At 45.9% G+C, this 18,683-nt stretch overlaps 1 protein-coding gene across 1 annotated transcript; it reads left to right on the top strand.

The window, feature by feature from the left end:
- Nucleotides 1–1,446: 1,446 nt before the first annotated feature.
- On the top strand, nt 1,447–18,666 carry UBE2Z (ubiquitin conjugating enzyme E2 Z). Its single transcript, XM_069482407.1, has 7 exons — nt 1,447–1,856; nt 3,844–3,916; nt 6,155–6,342; nt 8,642–8,753; nt 10,862–10,974; nt 11,977–12,067; nt 15,249–18,666. The coding sequence occupies exons 1-7, from the start codon at nt 1,534–1,536 to the stop codon at nt 15,417–15,419; spliced, it is 1,071 nt and encodes a 356-aa protein (XP_069338508.1). The 5' UTR covers nt 1,447–1,533; the 3' UTR covers nt 15,420–18,666.
- The last annotated feature ends 17 nt before the right edge of the window (nt 18,667–18,683 follow it).

Raw genomic sequence — 18,683 nt, 5'->3', positions numbered from 1 at the left:
GATAAAACACTATATCAACAAAACATGAAATCCGTACAAACTATTGTATTGATTCATTTCACTTCATGTTAAGTACCTAAGCTGTGCCAAGCCCTGTGCTGTATTCACAGATAACACATGGTCTAGAGCCCTAAGGGTATGAATCTGTCTGTGGGGGTGTGTGTGTCTGCATTACAGGGGGTGGGGGCAACAGATACCAAAGGACCATAATTAGTACCAGGTAAAGTACATTAAGTGTGGGAGAGTTCCAAGCACTGACAGTATCACATAGTGGTTAGGACTTGTTTCCTGGAGTCAGCCAGACAGATTTCACTTCCAGCCCCAATTCTGTCACTTGCTCTCAGTGTGACCCATGCAAGTGACTGCACCTCTGTAAGCCTCTGTTTTTCCATCTGTCAGAACAGACTAATAATAATACTTCACAGGGTTGTTGAAAGGAATAAAGACAAAGTCTACAAAGTACCTGACACATATTAAACAATAATGTCAGCTAAAAAACAAACTTTTTACAGCTCTATTGAATGATAATGTTGGCCATTATCATTCAGGTCCGCAGTCTATTATTGGAAATTCACAAAGCTCTAAAAACCAGACTTCTTTTTTAAAAAACAAATTTGGTGGCAAAATGAAACCCAAAGTGAAGCTGTTCATCTTAGTATGAATATTTATACATTCTGCTGCAGACATATCAGTATGTTTGGTGACTGGGCGCTGCCCCATGTCCTGCTGGGGATGTCACTCTAAATTCTAAAACACATCTGGCCCCAATGGTTTCCAGATAATATTATGAGCCTATTTTCTTGCTAAGGAGAAAAGAAAAAGTTTTTTTGAGAAGGCCTCTGTTCTTCTTAGTCCATAGAATTATTTTTCACTTTACATAACTCAGGAAAGTCCTAAGGCATCCTCTCAGGATTTATACTCCCAGTCCCTTGATTTCTGTATATTCCAAATTTGTGGGAAGAAAAAGTACTGAGCTTCGAGTCAGGAGGCCTGAATTTTCTTCACTTTGCCAAGCTCCTCTAGTTCTGTTTCGTTGTCCCTATGGCAATGCCTAGCAACAGTGTCTGGCATTTGGTAGGCCCTTCATAAATATACGTTGAATATACCCTAAAACAGGCGGCTTTTCATTTGCAAGTTCTCATCCTTCTTTCTTTTCCCCTGGGTCCTGTTGGCAGGGGGCAACGGTAGCCTGCCCTCCACCCCTCCTTCCAACTTTTTTCTACCCTCTCAACACTAGAAAATAAAATATTCCATGGAATTGGGCTCTCAGCTCCTCCCGCACAGCGCAGGACCAATACGGGCCCAGAACCTTGGCGCCTGGCTAGTTCCTACCCCGCCCGCCCTGGAGGACCGTGGGTGGACGCTCTTGCAGAGCATCTCTCGCTGGTCGGGGCGGGGGTGGGCGGAGCCAGCGCCGCCTGGGCTGTGGAAGCTGAGGGTGGGGACACTCTGGCCCGGCTCTCGGTGGTGCGGGAGCAGCGGCCGCTCTGGTCGGCGGACGTGCTGCCGAGTAGTCCCGGAAGCGAAGCAGCGATGGCGGAGAGTCCGACTGAGGAGCCTGCGACGGCGACGGCCGGCGCCGGGACGGCAGGCCCCGGGGCGAGCGGCGTTGCTGGTGTTGTTGGCGTTAGCGGTAGCGGCGGCGGGTTCGGGCCGCCTTTCCTGCCGGATGTGTGGGCGGCGGCGGCGGCAGCGGGCGGGGCCGGGGGGCCGGGGAGCGGCCTGGCTCCGCTGCCCGGGCTCCCGCCCTCGGCCGCTGCCCACGGGGCCGCGCTGCTTAGCCACTGGGACCCCACGCTCAGCTCCGACTGGGACGGCGAGCGCACCGCGCCGCAGTGTCTACTCCGGATCAAGCGGTGAGCCGGGGTTTTTCCTCCTCCAGCCCCAAGCTCCAGGGCTCGACCTTCCCCGCCCCCTACCCTTTCCTACTACAACTCACCCCCCAGCTGCCGCGCTTCGCTCCCCACGGCCCAACTCCAGGGCCCAAATCTGGCTAGCTCTGAGCGTCGGGATTCAAGTCCCTTCTCCCCCCGCCCCCAGCCCCACAAGCACCAAACCCCTCCTCGCGTGCCCAGATCTGACCCCGCCCCTCGACAACCTCCCATGAGCCCTCCGTCTCCATTCCGGACACCCTCCCCCCTACCTCCCGCCCGAAACCGGACCCTTTCGCGCTTCAGTAACACCCCCTCCTGCACTCTGCGCCGCCCCTCTTCACCCTTCCCCACCTCAGCCTTGCTAGATGCTGCCCGCAGGCCCCACCCGTCGGTCCCTCCTCCTCCCCTCTCTGGTCCCGTTTGTAACACATACACTCTCAGCTTTCTTTGCCCTGCGTCAGATTCCAGCCAGCGTTTTTATCCTATTTTCTCAAACCCCCTCCACATAGTCTTTTCCCCAAGTCTAGACCGCTCCCCTCACCCGAATCTTCCCTTGAACCCCTTTTCCAGTACCCCAAAACTGTCCACTCTCACTTCTGTTCCAGAAACTCAGGCTCCCCACTCCCCCTCCTCCAGTGCCACTCTGGATTGTGATATCCCACTCAGGACCTTCTTTCTTGTATTTCCCCCCTCCCCCCGGGTCATCTGGTTTACTTTTCTGAAGCAAATACGCTTAATTCAAATATAGGAACAAAGGCCTAAGTCCTTTCTGTACTTATTTCTTGGGTGACTAATCTTAGATCATATCATCTAATAGATAATGTTTTGCAAAAGTGCTTAGCATAGTACCTCTTGCGTAGCAAAAGGAGAATACTGTGTAGCTGCTTTCATTCCAGAAACCAGTTTCCTACTGACCAGCCTTTTCCCCATGCCCCCATCACAAACATCCTCATCTCGTTATTCTCCCCTTCCAAGTCCCTTCAGATGTGTCTCTACCTAGTTTTCAAGTTTTTAATAAAAATTAAGCAATACAATGTGTGTAAAGTACCTGGCACAGTGCTTGACACGGGACGCTAACTCTGTAGCGATTGCCACCTCAAACTTAAAACTCAGCATTCAACTCGTCCTCCTTCAGCCTTTCCAGTCATCTAATCCTGACATAGCTTTGCGTATGGCCAGTACTACTTTGCTTTGTCATGTATTTGCCCTTTTTATGTCCCTACCTGCCCTAGCAAGTCCCTAGACTTTTTCCCAACCTAAAATGTTCATCTTTAGCTCCTTGCTCTCAACTGAGTCATTCCAGTTGGTGAGATATGACCCAGAAATCCTCTCATCTCTTGTGAAAGTCACCACATGTCATCATCCAGATGAGAGATTCTTAGCAATTTCTGAGGGTCCTGGTCTCCCCAGCCTGAAGAGATCTCTACCCTTAGTCTCCTGTGCATGAAGATCACCACCATCATGGTCGTGCTCCCTGCTGCTGGCTCACTTGTTTCATAAATCCCTTGCTAACAAGGGTCCACTGTATGGTTTCGTGAATTAGTTTTATAGTAGAGTTGATTATGCCTTTCTAGTTACTGAAAAATCTTCATTTAGCATTCAGCTGTAGTACCTGGGAATCTCGGAGGTGGGGAGTGAATGAATTGCTGTGTGGGAGGAAGTGAGAGTAAGTGGGATGTGGCTTTTCCACGGTGACATCTGATGCCATTGGGATCTCTGATTTTTTTTTCCTCTTCCTACCCTCCCCCTGAGGAAACAATGCCCCTTTGATAATAATTTGCTCTCTGCCTGCCTGACAAGTACTCAGCTGAGATTTCTCAGCCAACAAGATAGTGCAAACACTTGTGGTACCAAGCACCACTTTCTCCAACCCAATCTCATTGAGGTGATGACAACTGTCCTGCTCAAGGGATTCCCCTTGTTCCCCTCTCCCTCACTCTTTCCCCCACCTCCTTTTGGTGTTATACAGGGATATCATGTCCATTTATAAGGAGCCTCCTCCAGGAATGTTCGTTGTACCTGATACTGTTGACATGACTAAGGTATGTAACTTGATGGGGGGTTGGGGTTTTTTGGGAAATTGGGGCTATAAAGTTGGAAGGGCCTAAAAGAGATTATTCAACTTGCCTTTCTGATTACATAGATGAAGAAATCAAGACTCCAGGAGAGTAAGTGGCTTGCCCAGGGTCACATAGATACAGCATAGCTTTGAACAGGTGTCTTTTTTTAGGGTGCACGTGGATACTGATTGTCTTGGAAAAATCCCAGTTCATGCCTGTTGTCCCAGCTTAACTATAGGGTGGGCGCTCTTTCACTCTCAGATGTGCTCCAGTTTGGATGATAAACTATATGATCACCCTATCCATTATACTACCCAGTTCTTGCCCCATCTCAATAGTCTTGACCTTAATTATGTACTATAATGCAGGTAAAGGGAAGGTTGGGGATAGGGCCAGCTTGACTGAAGTGTTTGTGGTTAAAGAACCTTGGTCAAGCGCCTATTCTTACTAGTTGCTTTTGAATACCCCTTCCACCCCAAAGATTCTTCCTCCCTTGTCCTCCACACAGAAAGCTTAGTACATAAGGTCAAGTTTCTCTGGTGTAAGGGCCTAGGCTTCTCTGTCACTGAGTGCTCTACCCTCTGAAGTCAACTTGCACTTAAACTGATGTTGGGAAGAAACCAGATTTCCTAAATCTGATATGGTTTAAGTGAAAACTCACAGTTTCAAACTTCTTACAAGTAAAAATTGAGATTTTGTATTGTCGATACATGTTTTTTTGTTTTGAGTAGGCTTCCCTTCAGATTGATTATTTTTTTTTTTCTTTGTATGTGGTTGGAAATGTTTTCCCTAGGACATTTTGTCCTCAGTAAAGTACCAGTGTTAATGCAGTAGTCCCTGGAGTCCCAGAATTGATGCCATGTTGAGACTAGTTGAGTTTGCTATTCCAGATAGTTGAGGGGTAAAACATTAATATAATCTAGGACCTTGCCAGAGCAAGGTAAGGACTGAAGACTGAGGCATTGGAGTGCCATGTCCCTTTTCCTCTTGCTGTTCAAATGTTGAGCATACCTAAATGCTCAGGAACCTTTGTAGAAGAAGGATAACTGAGTCAGTTTAGGTTTTCAGGAAGGGAAATCTTATTCAATAATTATGGCTTGTAGAGAAAGAGAATTTAGTGTTTTGTTTTCAGTACAGCTGATTTTTATTTTATTTTATTTTATTTTTTTGGGTAGCCAACAGTATTGGGGAAAGTTCTGGGGATGGCTCTGAGCAGACCTTGAGTCTTCCCCATTTTCAATCAGGTTGTGCTGCCTGAGCCACCTCCTCCACAGTAGGTTTGGTCCTCTGCAGAGGAAGCAAGCAGATACCCTAGGCATCCGTCACTACTCTCAGCTCTACACTGTTACTGGTGCTGTGGCCCCCAATCCCTTTCCTCTTTTCCTTTGATCTTACCTCCCCTTTGTGCCACATAAATGTAGGGTAGAGTTGCACCATATGCATGTTTAACAAATCCAAACGTACATACTCAGTAAAAATCTGTGCTGATGTCTTTAAAATGCTACAGGCCGGGTGCAGTGGCTCACACCTGTAATCCTAACACTTTGGGAGGCCAAAGAGGTAGAATTGCTGGAAGCCACTGGAAGCCAGGAGTTTGAGATCAACCTGAGCAACATAGTGAGACTCCCATCTCTACAAAACAAAAAAATTAGCCAGCCGTGGTGACACATGCGTGTAGTCCCAGCTACTTGGGAGGCTGAGGTGGGAGGACTGCTTGAGCCCAAGAGTTTGAGGTTGTCATGAGCCACAGTGATGCCACTGCACTCTAGCCTGGGTATCAGAGTGAGACCCTGTCTTAAAAAAAGAAAAAAAAAAAGGCTAGGATTATATTTTACTGATGCATGTTATATTTTGCACATTGGTGTTTTATCCATATGTTATACATAACTATGACCAGGGAGGTCCATACCAAAGCCGTGCTTTACAGGAGTTTTTAAGGTATACTCAAGGATGATTTTGACTAGATGCAGTTTTCACCTTGGGCTCTAACTTAGAAGTAAGCCCTGAGTAAGATGTCACTCCACTGTAATGGGATTTCTTAAAATTCCAAACCTGTCTATTGGTATGAGTGAGTACAGGATGTTCATTCTGCATGGTGAGGACACAGAACATGTATACCAGACTTTGGGCCGTGCTTCTGGTGTGGGTAGCAGGTGGAAGCCAGGAGGGATTGGGGTGGGTCATCACCTCACAATTTTGAGATGGGGTTTTATTTTGCAGATTCATGCATTGATCACAGGCCCATTTGACACTCCTTATGAAGGGGGTTTCTTCCTGTTCGTGTTTCGGTGTCCGCCCGACTATCCCATCCACCCACCTCGGGTCAAACTGATGACAACGGGCAATAACACAGTGAGGTTTAACCCCAACTTCTACCGCAATGGGAAAGTCTGCTTGAGTATTCTAGGGTAAGAGGAGACTTCTAAGTAGCCAAGTTGCTTGTTAGCAAATAATTACTCTAGGCCAGCCTTTATCAACCAGGGTTCCTCATGTAAACCATAGAACGCAGAAAATGATTGAGTGACTCTTCTCAGTTCTCCCCAGGTGGTACATGACTGATATTCTAAATGCAAAGGAGAGAAGTTAATTTATTGATATACAGTGGATGCCTTGTGAAGTGGTTCTCAAAAGTGTGGTCCCTGAGAAGTAGTATCTGGTAACTTGTAGCTATACAGATTCTTTGGCCCCACCCTAGACCTACTGTGTCAGAAACTTGGGTTGGGGTGAGTAATCTGGTGTTGTACAAGCCCTCCAGGTGATTGTGGTGCACACTCCAGTTTGAGAAGCACTCCCTTAGGGCATTGGGGCCCGTTCTCTCCTGAACAGGTTGAGAAAGGCAGCAGATCTGTGCCATTCAAGATTGTGGGTGTCTTATTTCCGAGTCTCTCGAGGAGTGGCTTTGGAGGCGGTGGTGGTGATGATGATTATGATATTTTAACACTTTGAATGACAAATGTCTGAGGTTGGAAATCATCAGATATGAAACATAGAAGTTTCGAGTACATCATCTTTCTGGGTGCTCCTGAGATTTTGCTTCACAGAGTTCCCATTCATTCTGTTTTAGTTGCCTTTGGGGGTTAAAGATTCATCATGCAAATATCTTCTAGCATATTTTGGATCGGTCTTTTTATTGTGGTGTGAATTTCCCTGGGGCAGAGAACAAGTGCAGTTGAAATTGAGAAAGTTGCCCAAACTGGTGATCGTGTTTTCTTCCTGTTCAGCACGTTTCCAGGTTTGTGTGAGGGAAAGGCGCTGAAACACACTAGGGACATGATTCATTTTTCTAGAATTCTCTCAGATCCAGGGATATGTTCTGCTGTGATTTCGGCAGTGACGAAGTCCTTTAAAGGAGATTGTCCTTAAGGAAGTCCTTCATCTCGTTAGGATACTTAATTGTCTGTGCTGGTAGGATAAAACCCATGGTGGTAAGGACATTTAGTCATTGCTTCTGTATGAAATTTCTTCATGAAAGTGTGTTTGTAGTAGGTTCTCCCTCATTAGGCCAATATAAAACTCTTTTGAGCAGACGTGCTCACAGTAGAAACGGGGAAAGTCAGATGGTGGGGTAAAAGTAGCAGAAGTGTGTTGGGTGGAAAAGGAGAAGCTACCCTGAAATTGAAAATTTGCCACGAAGAATGACAAGAGTAGAAAATTCTCACATGTTCTTAGTTGACTGTATTAGCTTTATCAGCCTCATTTCTCCCCTCTCTACCTAGAAAACACTATTGGGCTGACTCACTGACAAAAGAAACAAGAAGAGTTGACCCTGTTGTAAAGCCTTAGAGAACAGGTGGTGTAGAGCTCCTGGGGGAGCAAAGCCGAGAGAGAGCGGTTGAGAGGCACGGAAGGGCAGCCCTGATGGAGTTACTGTTACGCATCACTGACTGGGGCTTTCCTCAAGTACAGTAGGGAAAGGGAAGTGGCCAATTAACTTGAATAAGCCAGTCCTGGCTCAGGGTGTATTCAGCTTCCAGCTCTGGTGCCATCTCTCCAATTAATTGAGCTAAAAATAAATGTCATTAACATCTAAGCTGCCCTCTCCCTGTAATAACTGATCAGGTTTATCAAAGAGAAGAGCCATTTTGGTATTTCTTACCATCTTTGAGACGTTTCCATATATTATTTTCAGACCCTTCACAGTGTGGAAGTGCCCCTTATTATCCTTCTGTCCTTTGGCAGAGTTGTATCATCTTCAGAGAATTTCACACTCCTTGGGGGCTTGATACAGAACGTGATCCCTGATCACCAACCCCACCACACAGCCTCTAACCAGATGGCTTCAGTCACCTGTGTGCCTCTGCTCAACTTCCCTCTCCCCTCACTAACTTTGTCACCACCCATAAGTAAGCTCTTTGAGGTCCATAGAGGTTAACATTTAGACAACCTTTGGAGCTCTTTTCTTCCCTTATTTCTTTGTTTGGATTATGGTAACCTTTCCTGGCTACTGTTTCTTGTCTAGCTCAAAGACAATCCCTTCGAAGTTACATTACTTACTTACTTTTTGTTTGTCGCACTTGGTGTGAGGATTAGCCATTGACTGATTTCTGATGAATGAGAGTAAGACAGAGGCTGGGAAATTGCAGAGTATTAATAGTGAAAGAGAAACTTATGGTGAGTCACTTGTAGTGGTGGTACCAAGCCCTGGGTTACTCGTTCTCTGGTCTTTCTCTGCCTCACCTTCTTGCCTTCCCTCTGATGTGTTTGCAGTACGTGGACTGGCCCCGCCTGGAGCCCAGCCCAGAGCATCTCCTCCGTGCTCATCTCTATCCAGTCCCTGATGACTGAGAACCCCTATCACAATGAGCCTGGCTTTGAACAGGTAAGGGCAGGTGGGCCCATTCTGGGGTGTGGAATAGTGAGTGTTTTAAGAGATCTGAGAAATCTGCTTGTGCTTGAGAGTCTTTTGTTTCCCCTTTTTTTTTTGACATGGCACAGTGCCATGTATTACCCTTATTACTGTAGAAGAAAAGAGGTCTGACATGAGGATTTCTTAATAATCAGTTTTTATTTTTAATTTGTAAGAGTTACAATAATAACACTGTTCAGTGTTTGACTTGGATTAATCTATAGTGTGGAAATCAGTGGAGTCATTTAGAAATTAATTCTGAGCCTGCTTGGGGGCTGTCGCAGCCAGGGCGCTCTTCTGTGTGCCTGTATTCTCCAGCATCCTATGAGTATGCTATGTGCTGGACACAGTCACGTATTTATGTATAATTTCTTGTTTAATCCTCATGCTGACTCTGAGGTAGATATTGTTATTCCCATTTTCAAGTTAGATAATGGTGACTCAGAGAAGTTAACTTTCACAAAGACACACAGTAGGACCCAAAATTTGCACTGGAGCCTAAATTCTACCATTGTTCCAATGTGCCTTTTTTAATTACTCATGAGCACAGGAAAAAGTTCCAGTGATATTCCCAAAAGAAAATTATTCCGTTTAGGTGAATTAAAACAGCTTAATTGATTTATAAACAACTTCAGATAACACTAAGATTGGTTATTCTTTTGTGGACCTGAACAAAGGTTAATAGATACCCTTTAAATCCATTCTAAACAAATAGTGTATCTGATTTTAGGAGGAAGTAGGAATGGAAATGGACCTCATTGGCTAAATGAAGAGCTGATTTTTTTAGGTCTTTTCTTCTTTGGAAATTTAAAGAGAGGGGACTTTTCTTAATACTCCCACAAACATTCTTGGTTGACAGTACCCACAGTGTGCCTCTAGTGTTTTCACAGTTTTCTAGGCAAAGAGAAATACAAAAATGTTCTACTTATTGAGCAGTTATGTCCAACAATTACTTCTTTCTTAAATAACGATAATTACTTTATAGGATGTATACACCTGCTGGACACTGTACAACTTTTAAAATCTTGGAACTAGATTGGACCTCACTACCCCCATTTCCTGTTCTCCACTATTTTCGTTTTTTTCCTGCCACCCATTGTTTGTATCTCCCCTATTTTCATATGCTACTTGTTTTTCTCACAAGAATGGCTGAAAATATAGCTTCACAAAGATAATATGTTGTCAAAAAGAATGCAATTTAACATTAAAACTGAGCTACCTGCCTCAAGCTAGTAGTTTGCATGGTGTTCAACGGGTGTTGGATATTGTGGTTTTCCTCAGAAGTTTCAAATATCCCACTGTGCCCTGTGATTTTGCTGTGGTGCGGTTTGGGAACCATGACAGTAGGCAGAAGGTATATATCCCTTTCCTGGTCATCGGCTGTTTTTATCAGGGGCCGGGGCTCTAACTGACTGGAGTTGGTGGTAAGAGAAGAGCAAAGGAAGAGTTCAAGGAGACTATTAAGTTCTACTTCTGATGGGTTTATAATAGTTGGTTCAATGATGGTGGAACCCTACAGACAAGTAAAGGAGTTGACCAGGAGGCATCCTTTACTTGTTGATGCCTAAAGGTTTTCCACACTGAGACTCCTAACATCATTCATACCTTTTTGTCTCACCATCATTGTTATATTTGGTTATTTCCTACTTAATCTTTACCTGATAGGCCTTTCATTTTGGATTCAGGGAAATTTGATGGATCTAGTTTGCTGGTTATAAGTCTAATGACCTGTTACAGAGGATAGGTGTTGGTATGTATGAGAGGGTTGAGGGGGTGGTGAATGGTCTCAAAAATAAAGGTGTGGGCCAGGCACAGTGGTGCCCAGCTATTCAGGAGGCTGAGGTGAGAGGATCGTTTGAGACTAGGAGTTTGAGGCCAGCCTGGGCAACATAGCAAGACCCCATCTTTAAAAATAAATAAAGGTGGTGTAGTTCTTCATGAATCTGCAGTATAGTGCAGAAGGTATCCTTAGTTCATGTGTTTGGGTCACATTCCCCATACTGATCCTGAAGTCTCTTCTCATTGGCTTTCTCTTTGTGTAAATTTTCTACTTGTATGATCTGGCATCTCTCACATTACAGGAGAGACATCCAGGAGACAGCAAAAACTACAATGAATGTATCCGGCACGAGACCATCAGAGTCGCAGTCTGTGACATGATGGAAGGAAAGTGTCCCTGTCCTGAACCCTTACGGTATGTGTCAAGAGGGCTTGCTTTGTACTCGTTCCTTTTGGAGATTTAGTTGGTTTGCACCTTTGAGGGCCTTTTGGGCAAAGTCCCACGTTGGGGACCAGAGGGAGAGGGAGAAGGAGGAAAAATGTGGCTCATGCTTTGAAAGAGCAAGTGGCTGAGGAAGTCCAAGAGGAAGTTGAGAGAGCTTCCTTGTTCTTGCAGAGAACAGAGCCTGTTGGGAGAGGTAGTCTATGCCCTCAGGGAATTCCCAGTTTTGTGAAGGGTTGGACATACTAACTGTTCCACAGCCAAATATGGTATAGAGCACTTTATAATAAGCCTATTTCTCAGTGTTCACGTTTACTTCTAAGTGCTAAAACTGGATGAACAAAGCCAGAGTTAATTAAACAAACTTCTACAATTTTGAGTAAGGTTTGGGATTAAGGATGGCCTGTGAAAAACAATTAAGGTTGAGGCTGGATACAGTGGCTCATGCCTGTAATCCTAGCACTTTGGGAGGCTGAGGTGGGAGGATCACTTGAGACCAGGAGTTCGAGACCAGCAACAGAATGAGACCCCTTCTCTACAAAAATTAGAAAAATTAGCTGGGCGTGGCACCTGTAGTCCCAGCTACTGGAGACTCAGATCACTTGAGCCCAGGAGTTGGAGGTTGCAGTGAGCTATGATGACACCACTGCACTCTAGTGGGAACAACAACAGAGAAAGACCCTATCTCAAAAAAAAAAAAAAAAAAAAAGGCAGTTGAAGTTGAGCAATGCATAAACAGAAATTGGGATCCAAATGATGAGTATTATAGTCAATCTTGTTTTATGATTCCCAAGATACAAGAGAAGTCAACCATGGCCAGTCGGCTGAGTCAGCTAGCTGTTCCTTTTTCTATTTTCCATTTAAAGTTTTTTGTGGATTTAGGAACTCTAGCTGTTTAATTTTGCATTAAGGTTAGGTAGTGAAGGGTGACCTGTTCTTCCAGGTTTCTAACTTACATTTCTGCTTGTTTTCCAGAGGAGTGATGGAGAAGTCCTTCCTGGAGTATTATGACTTCTATGAGGTGGCCTGTAAAGATCGTCTGCACCTTCAAGGCCAGACTATGCAGGTAATGCAGCCCTTGCTATTAATTCCAGAAGCCCTACAGCAGACCCTGTAAAATACCCCAAGGGTGACATCCACATCTCTCATAGAATTTCACAGCTAAAAGGAATCTGAGTCATATGAGGAACTGAGGCCCAAAGAGGAGACTGACTTGCCTAAAGTCATATGGAGTTGGTTCTAAGTTCCTGGCGTAAAGTGGGTACTCAGCAGGTACTCAATTCTATCTGAATTGTCCTGCTTTCTAGGCTGGAACTTCTTTCCGTCTTGGTCAGTTGTCTTTCAAGCCAGGAACATTTAGCCCTTCCAGAATCTTAGGGATTGTAAGAGTCACCTATTGGAATTCTGTCCTTACCCCTAAGGGTGCCAACAGAACACGGGGCTTAGAATAGAGAAACGATGGATGTATACTGTGCCTATGTTGAAAGATTCCTATTCCAAAGATGATAACCAGTTGTTCATTCTTTGTCTCTACGGGGAAAACGAGCTTTTGCTTCTAACAAGAATGCAGAATTTACGCTCATTTTAAGAAAGAGGTTCTCATTGACCAAATTGTAGATTTAAATGTTAACAACCTGGTTGGTAAGAGGGTAAGAATTCTCCTGTCCTGGAGGATCAGTTCTTGTATCTTTGGGTCACTTACTGGTGGTCTTGCTAACAAATGGGGTGACTTGGATAATTGAGTCTTTCTCCAGCTCTTGGGCTGTTTGTTCCCACCCACCCACCAACAGTAGGAGTAGATGACTTCTTTCCTCCAGTGCTGCTTACAAATGGTAGCTTCCCTATCCTCCTTTTATTTAAGCTTCAAGAGCAAGGCAGGCTCGGGGTTAAGTTGTTTCCTAAACCTTTTTTGAAGTACATGGATGGTATATGCCCAAGTTTGTTCCCCATCAGGGATTCTCATTGTGGTGTCCAGCAGCATATTACCAGTGTTCTGTCCATGAAAAAAACATACCTTGTGATGAGGGATGGGAAGGAGGGGTAGCATGACAGAGGGAGGGGGGAGGAGAAATGGAACCAAGGATGAGAGAAGGAAGATTTGGAAAATTGACAGCTCCAGAGTAACCTCAGCTTTCAGGGGCTATAACCTCACAAGTGAAAACTGTGGGCTGTAGTCTTAGTGATTGTGACAAGCACCCCCTGGCACCCTGCTCATGAGGGTAATGTGTGGACAGAAGTGTGGATGGGGTTTTTGTGACAGAAGCAAACACAAGGTGAGACAGAAAATTGTATGCCTGTTTGGGACTGCCAAGGAAAGCAGTCTCCACTTGTTTGAGCCCTAGCCACACTACTTTGCTGCTGAAGTCCCTATATAGCATTTCAAATTCTACTTTGTTTTATACCTTCCATCCCAACCATAGTTGTTTCTGAGACTTTTTTTTTTTTTTTTTTTTTTTTTTTTTTTGAGACAGAGTCTCACTCTGTTGCCCGGGCTAGAGTGCCGAGGCGTCAGCCTAGCTCACAGCAACCTCAAACTCCTGGGCTCAGGCGATCCTCCTGCCTCAGCCTCCCAAGTAGCTGGGACTACAGGCATGCGCCACCATGCCTGGCTGATTTTTTTCTATATATTTTAAGTTGTCCAGCTAATTTTTCTTTCTTTCTTTTTTTCTTTTTTTTTAGTAGAGATGGGGTCTTGCTCTTGCACAGGCTGGTCTCGAATTCCTGAGCTCAAACGATCCGCCCGCCTCGGCCTCTGAGCGTGCTAGGATTACAGGCGTGAGCCACTGCGCCCGGCCTTTTTCTGAGGCTTTGAGGACAGTTAAACCTTTCTATGAAATGCTTAGAGATCTTTGATCTAGAACGACAAGGACTAAGATCAAGGCTAGGTGACCCTGGAGCAAAGCCCAGAAACCTGGACAGGAATGTAGCGATCAGTCCCTGGGAAAGAGTACAGGTGCTCATCTGGAAGTCAGAACTCTGAGTTCTAGACCTGCATCTGAACTGAGAAAAGCAAATTACAGTTGTTGAATATGGGGAATGGAGTACGATTTTCCTCTTCTGTAGTTTTTTATGAGACTAATTAAAAATTCAGGTACCAGGGGCTAGGTGCAGTGGCTCATGCCTGTAACCCCAGCACTTTGGGAGGCCAAAGAGGTAGAATTGCTTAAGGCCAGGAGTTCAAGACCAGCCTGGGCAACATACTGAGACCCTATGTCTACAGAAAATTAAAAAATTAGCCGGATGTGCTGGTGCATGCCTGTAGTACCAGCTACTTAGGAGACTTAGGAGGGAGGATCCCTTAAGCCCAGGAGTTTGAGGTTGCAGTGAGCTATGATCACGCCACTGCAGTCCAGCCTAGGCAACAGAGTGAGATCTCATCTCTAAAAAAAATAAAACAAAAAATAAATAAATAAAAAATAAAAACACAAGCACAAGCCATGCGTGTTGGCATATACCTGTAATCTCAGCTACTTGGGAGGCTGAGGCAGGAGGATCACTTGAGCTGGGTAGTTCAAGACCAGCCTGAGCAACATAACAAGACCTCATCTTTTAAAAAAAAAAAAAAAAGGCTGGGCGCGGTGGCTCACGCCTGTAATCCTAGCACTTTGGGAGGCCGAGGCGGGTGGATCGCTCGAGGTCAGGAGTTCGAGACCAGCCTGAGCAAGAGCGAGACCCCGTCTCTACTAAAAATAGAAAGAAATTATATGGACAACTAAAAATCTATATAGAAAAAATTAGCCGGGCATGGTGGCGCATGCCTGTAGTCCCAGCTACTCGGGAGGCTGCGGCAGTAGGATCGCTTAAGCCGAGGAGTCTGAGGTTGCTGTGAGCTAAGCTTATGCCACGGCACTCACTCTAGCCTGGGCAACAAAGTGAGACTCTGTCTCAAAAAAAAAAAAAAAAAAGGCATGCTTAATGATTACAATCCTGGTCTTTAATTTTTCTCTTCCTTAACTATCTCACCCTTACCACGTCCCTTTCCGCGTTTTGGCTTGCTTTTGTGGAATACAGACACATTTTAATGTCAGCCCAAGCTAGACCTATTTGGGGCAGTAAGGGTGCCGTGATAATCCTAAACAAAGATTTTGTTGTCTGCTGTTTGGGACTACTTGTGCTATGCTGTGCCTTCCTCTGTTCCCGTGGCTCAGAAGTTGAGCTTGCATTTCACATGGACCCAAAGCTGCTTTCTCTGGGGTGAGCCACTCAGGCTTGAATCTTCCATCCCCCTTGTCTCCTTTTCCCCACAGGACCCTTTTGGAGAGAAGCGGGGCCACTTTGACTACCAGTCCCTCTTGATGCGCCTGGGACTGATTCGTCAGAAAGTGCTGGAGAGGCTCCATAATGAGAACGCCGAAATGGACTCTGATAGCAGCTCATCTGGGACAGAGACAGACCTGCATGGGAGCCTGAGGGTTTAGACCCTGCTCCCTTCACCCCTTCCCCTGACTTGAGAGTCCCAGCAGAGTCCCTTGCCCTCACCCCAGGAATGGAGAGGTGCTGTGTATCTCCCTCCAAACTTGACGTCATCCTGCAAGATGGCAAGAACCAAGCAAGCTCGGATCCCGGGGTGTGGGAATGGGGGCTGTTCCCGATCTGACCTCCTTGGCAGTGGAGCATTTGGGGCTTTGTTCATCCCATATCAGGGGCCAAGGTACCTTTACAGGTGCACCTAGGGCAAGGGCCTCTGGCAAAAACAAAACAACCAACACACCTCTCCACAGGGTCAGCTCCTTAGGGATAGGTGGAAGACAGAAATTGCAATTCCAAGAGGGAGTGTGCCCAAATGGTTTATGGGGATATCTGGAAGGGAGCTGGGGGTGGGGGGCTGTTTGTGACACTTAAGCAGTCTGGGTGGTTGTCTGTCTATCTGTCTTCAGTCTTGAAGCAGGGCTTCCCAATGGCCTTTTTCTCCCTGCGTCCCCTCCCCTATTATTTCTCCCAGGCCAGCATAATTTTGTTTTTCCTAATTTATAGTCACTGTTCTAGACAGACCAAAGAGAAGGAACAGTGGTGGAGTCTAGGCTGCTGATCAGTAAGCTTTACCTAGCACCTGAGCACCTTTCTCCCCTCCCCCCCATTCCTTCCCCGTTTTCTAGATTTAAGACAGAAGGTCAATGTGACTGGGACTGAACCAAGGTATTGGTAAAGCCTGCACAGGCACCATCAGAAACTGAAAATATTGTTTGTTCCCGCAATCACTGATTTGAAAAGTTCCCAGCACAGGCAGCTGCTGTGTGTATGGGATTAGAGCCACTACATAGAATAGTCTCTTACAGATTTTCATAAATACTAGTCACAGTGAGGGTATTTCTCTTGGGGGTGGGGCACAGGGGGAAGACTGATGCTAGTCCTTATTTTGTTTGGCTGTCCTTGTGTATTCTCACCCCAGCCTGTAGTTGCCCTCCTCACTTCAACTCCAGGGATTTTTGGGGAGCAAGGGTAGCCAATGGCAGAAGGGGACTGGGGCTGGGACTCTGGAGACTGCTCCCTTCTCTCCTCCCTGTCTCGCACAGCTGCTCTTTGTCACTGGCTCTGATGGGTGTTTGCCTGGCTGTGTTGCTTCTCTATCTGTATTTAGCTGCAGTGATCCTTTAGCTGGTTGGCTCAGAAAAATGTGCCGTAGGGGCCCTGTAATACTGGGCATCAAGGGAGTCCATCCTTCCCTCTTTGATGTGTTCTCCGTGTACTTCCAGATTCTTGTTATGGCTCCCAGTGGGGTTTTGGTGATTCATGTGACGCGGGGCCTCAGTCTGTATCCAGCCACGTGTAAGGGAGAGGAGAATGTGTACTTGCCCTGCCCGCTGCTACACAGGTCTCTGCCTTGTGAATCATGGGACTCCTCGGGAACTGTGGGGCAGGGGTGCCTGGGCACAAAGGAGAATGTCCTACTTGGGAGGGCAGGAAGCAAAGAAACTGGACAGGGAGTGGTGGGCTTGGGGAACAGAAGTTTATCTTGGATACCTGAAGGCTGAGTCTCTTCATGTGGGGACTCAAAAAGGGACCCTGCTTCCAATTTCCCTCTTCCATTCCTGGAGCTAGTCCAGGGCGTAGAAGAATGCCCTTGGTCTGTGGGTCCGGTGTTGTCTGTCATCCATTTAAGTGTTCCCACTTTCAAGTGACAATCCTCTCCTTGGCCCTGCCATGGGGCAGAGCATGTCTGGCATAGCGGCCTGACTTCTACGCCCTAATCTTGAGTTGAGGAAATATATGCACAGGAGTCAAAGAGATGTCTTTATATATGACTGTACATAAATGAAGTTTTGTTTTTTTTTCTTTTTGGTGCAATAAAGTTTGTTTTGGCAGAAGGAGGAAGTGCCTGTGGGTGTGGGGGGTCTTATGTAAAGGAGGAACTGGATCATCTTGTCAACCACACCTCACTGGGGCCTGGGACTGTTAGGGCAAAGAAAAGCGCTCAGTGAATTGTTTGGAAACTGAAAATTTGCATCATACAGTGAGGGACAGGGGAGCAGGACTACTGCTGACAAGTTTTACACCAATTGGAAATGGAGAGGTCCATCTTTGAGGCTATGGTTCTGTGGATGAGAGGAATGCCACCTTGGTCTCAGTGACTCCCAAAGAAACACCTATTCCAAAGCTGTGGGGCATGAGTATGTCCTACAAGGTCAGGCAGAGGTAGACAGAGATGAGCCCAGATTATATATTTCCTGCCAGAAGGGTCTCGGTAAGCAGAAGCCATTGGATTTGCAGTTTTCCAGTACTAAACCAGCGCTGCTTAGGAATTTAGCATTTAGGCCGTAAACAGTGAAAACCTTAAACTCCTCTGGCCTCTTTCCTCATCACCACCTCTCCCACTTGCTTTAGGAGATTCTTACTTTCTGGGCAGAGGCTTTTTTCCTCTTGGCTAACCACACGTGTAGAAAGAAATGTCTACACACAGTATGTCCTGCCGCTCTTGACCGTGCAAAGCAGCGATACTGGAAAGCATGTGCTCTGGGGTTAATAGACCTAGGCTTTAGCCTTGGCTCTGCTTAAGCTGGTGGCCCCTGACAAATTGCTTTGATCCATCACCTGTGAAGTTAAGGCTACCTACTTACCTTTTAGGGTGGTTGTGAGGATTAAACGAGGTGGGTGTGGAGTGGCACAGGGTAGGTGTTCAGTAGATGATTCCCTTGCCCACCACTGAGGCTACAGGGACGTGGTGATGAGTATAGGAGGGGGAGAAAACTAGTAAGGAATTTGAGGAAATAAAACGTTCACTATTGTTTGATTCCTCAAATTCCATTGTTTTCTTTCCCCCAATTTAGCCATTTAACACTGAAATCCATTTCCTTGACACTCACAGCTGAGTCTTTCATAACCTGAAGCCTCTACAGAGAAGCAGAGACTGAAAGAACAAGTGTCATGTACTGGCCCATTAGGGCCTGCTAGTTTGACGTAAATATTTTATAAGGAAGAGGTTTGAATTAGCAGAGGCTGTCATTTGTCTCACAGCTATAGAAAGACTAGCCGGTGAGGCCAGGAGACAGCCTGCATTCCAGGCCCAGCTCTTCCATGAACTTGTAGACGACCTGCGCAAGTCATTCATGCCTGCCTGCAGTTATCTGTGTTACTCAGTTTATCCTTACTGGATAAATGAGGTTTTCTCCAATAAAGATGCAATATGAAGGCACTTTTAAAAAATAAAATATTGGGAGAAGAAAGAAAAACTTGGGACCTTTTTT

Source organism: Eulemur rufifrons, chromosome 9 (genome assembly GCF_041146395.1).
Source record: "Eulemur rufifrons isolate Redbay chromosome 9, OSU_ERuf_1, whole genome shotgun sequence".
Classification (NCBI taxonomy): domain Eukaryota; kingdom Metazoa; phylum Chordata; class Mammalia; order Primates; family Lemuridae; genus Eulemur; species Eulemur rufifrons.
Note: the sequence above shows the minus strand (reverse complement) of the source record. Positions and strands in the feature narration are given on the sequence as shown.

Coding starts and splice junctions, on each gene's coding strand:
- UBE2Z (XM_069482407.1), top strand. CDS start 1,534: ATGGCGGAGAGTCCGACTGAGGAGCCTGCGACGGCGACGGCCGGCGCC. Junction 3,917..6,154: donor ATACTGTTGACATGACTAAG/GTATGTAACTTG, acceptor TTTATTTTGCAG/ATTCATGCATTGATCACAGG. Junction 10,975..11,976: donor CCCTGTCCTGAACCCTTACG/GTATGTGTCAAG, acceptor CTTGTTTTCCAG/AGGAGTGATGGAGAAGTCCT.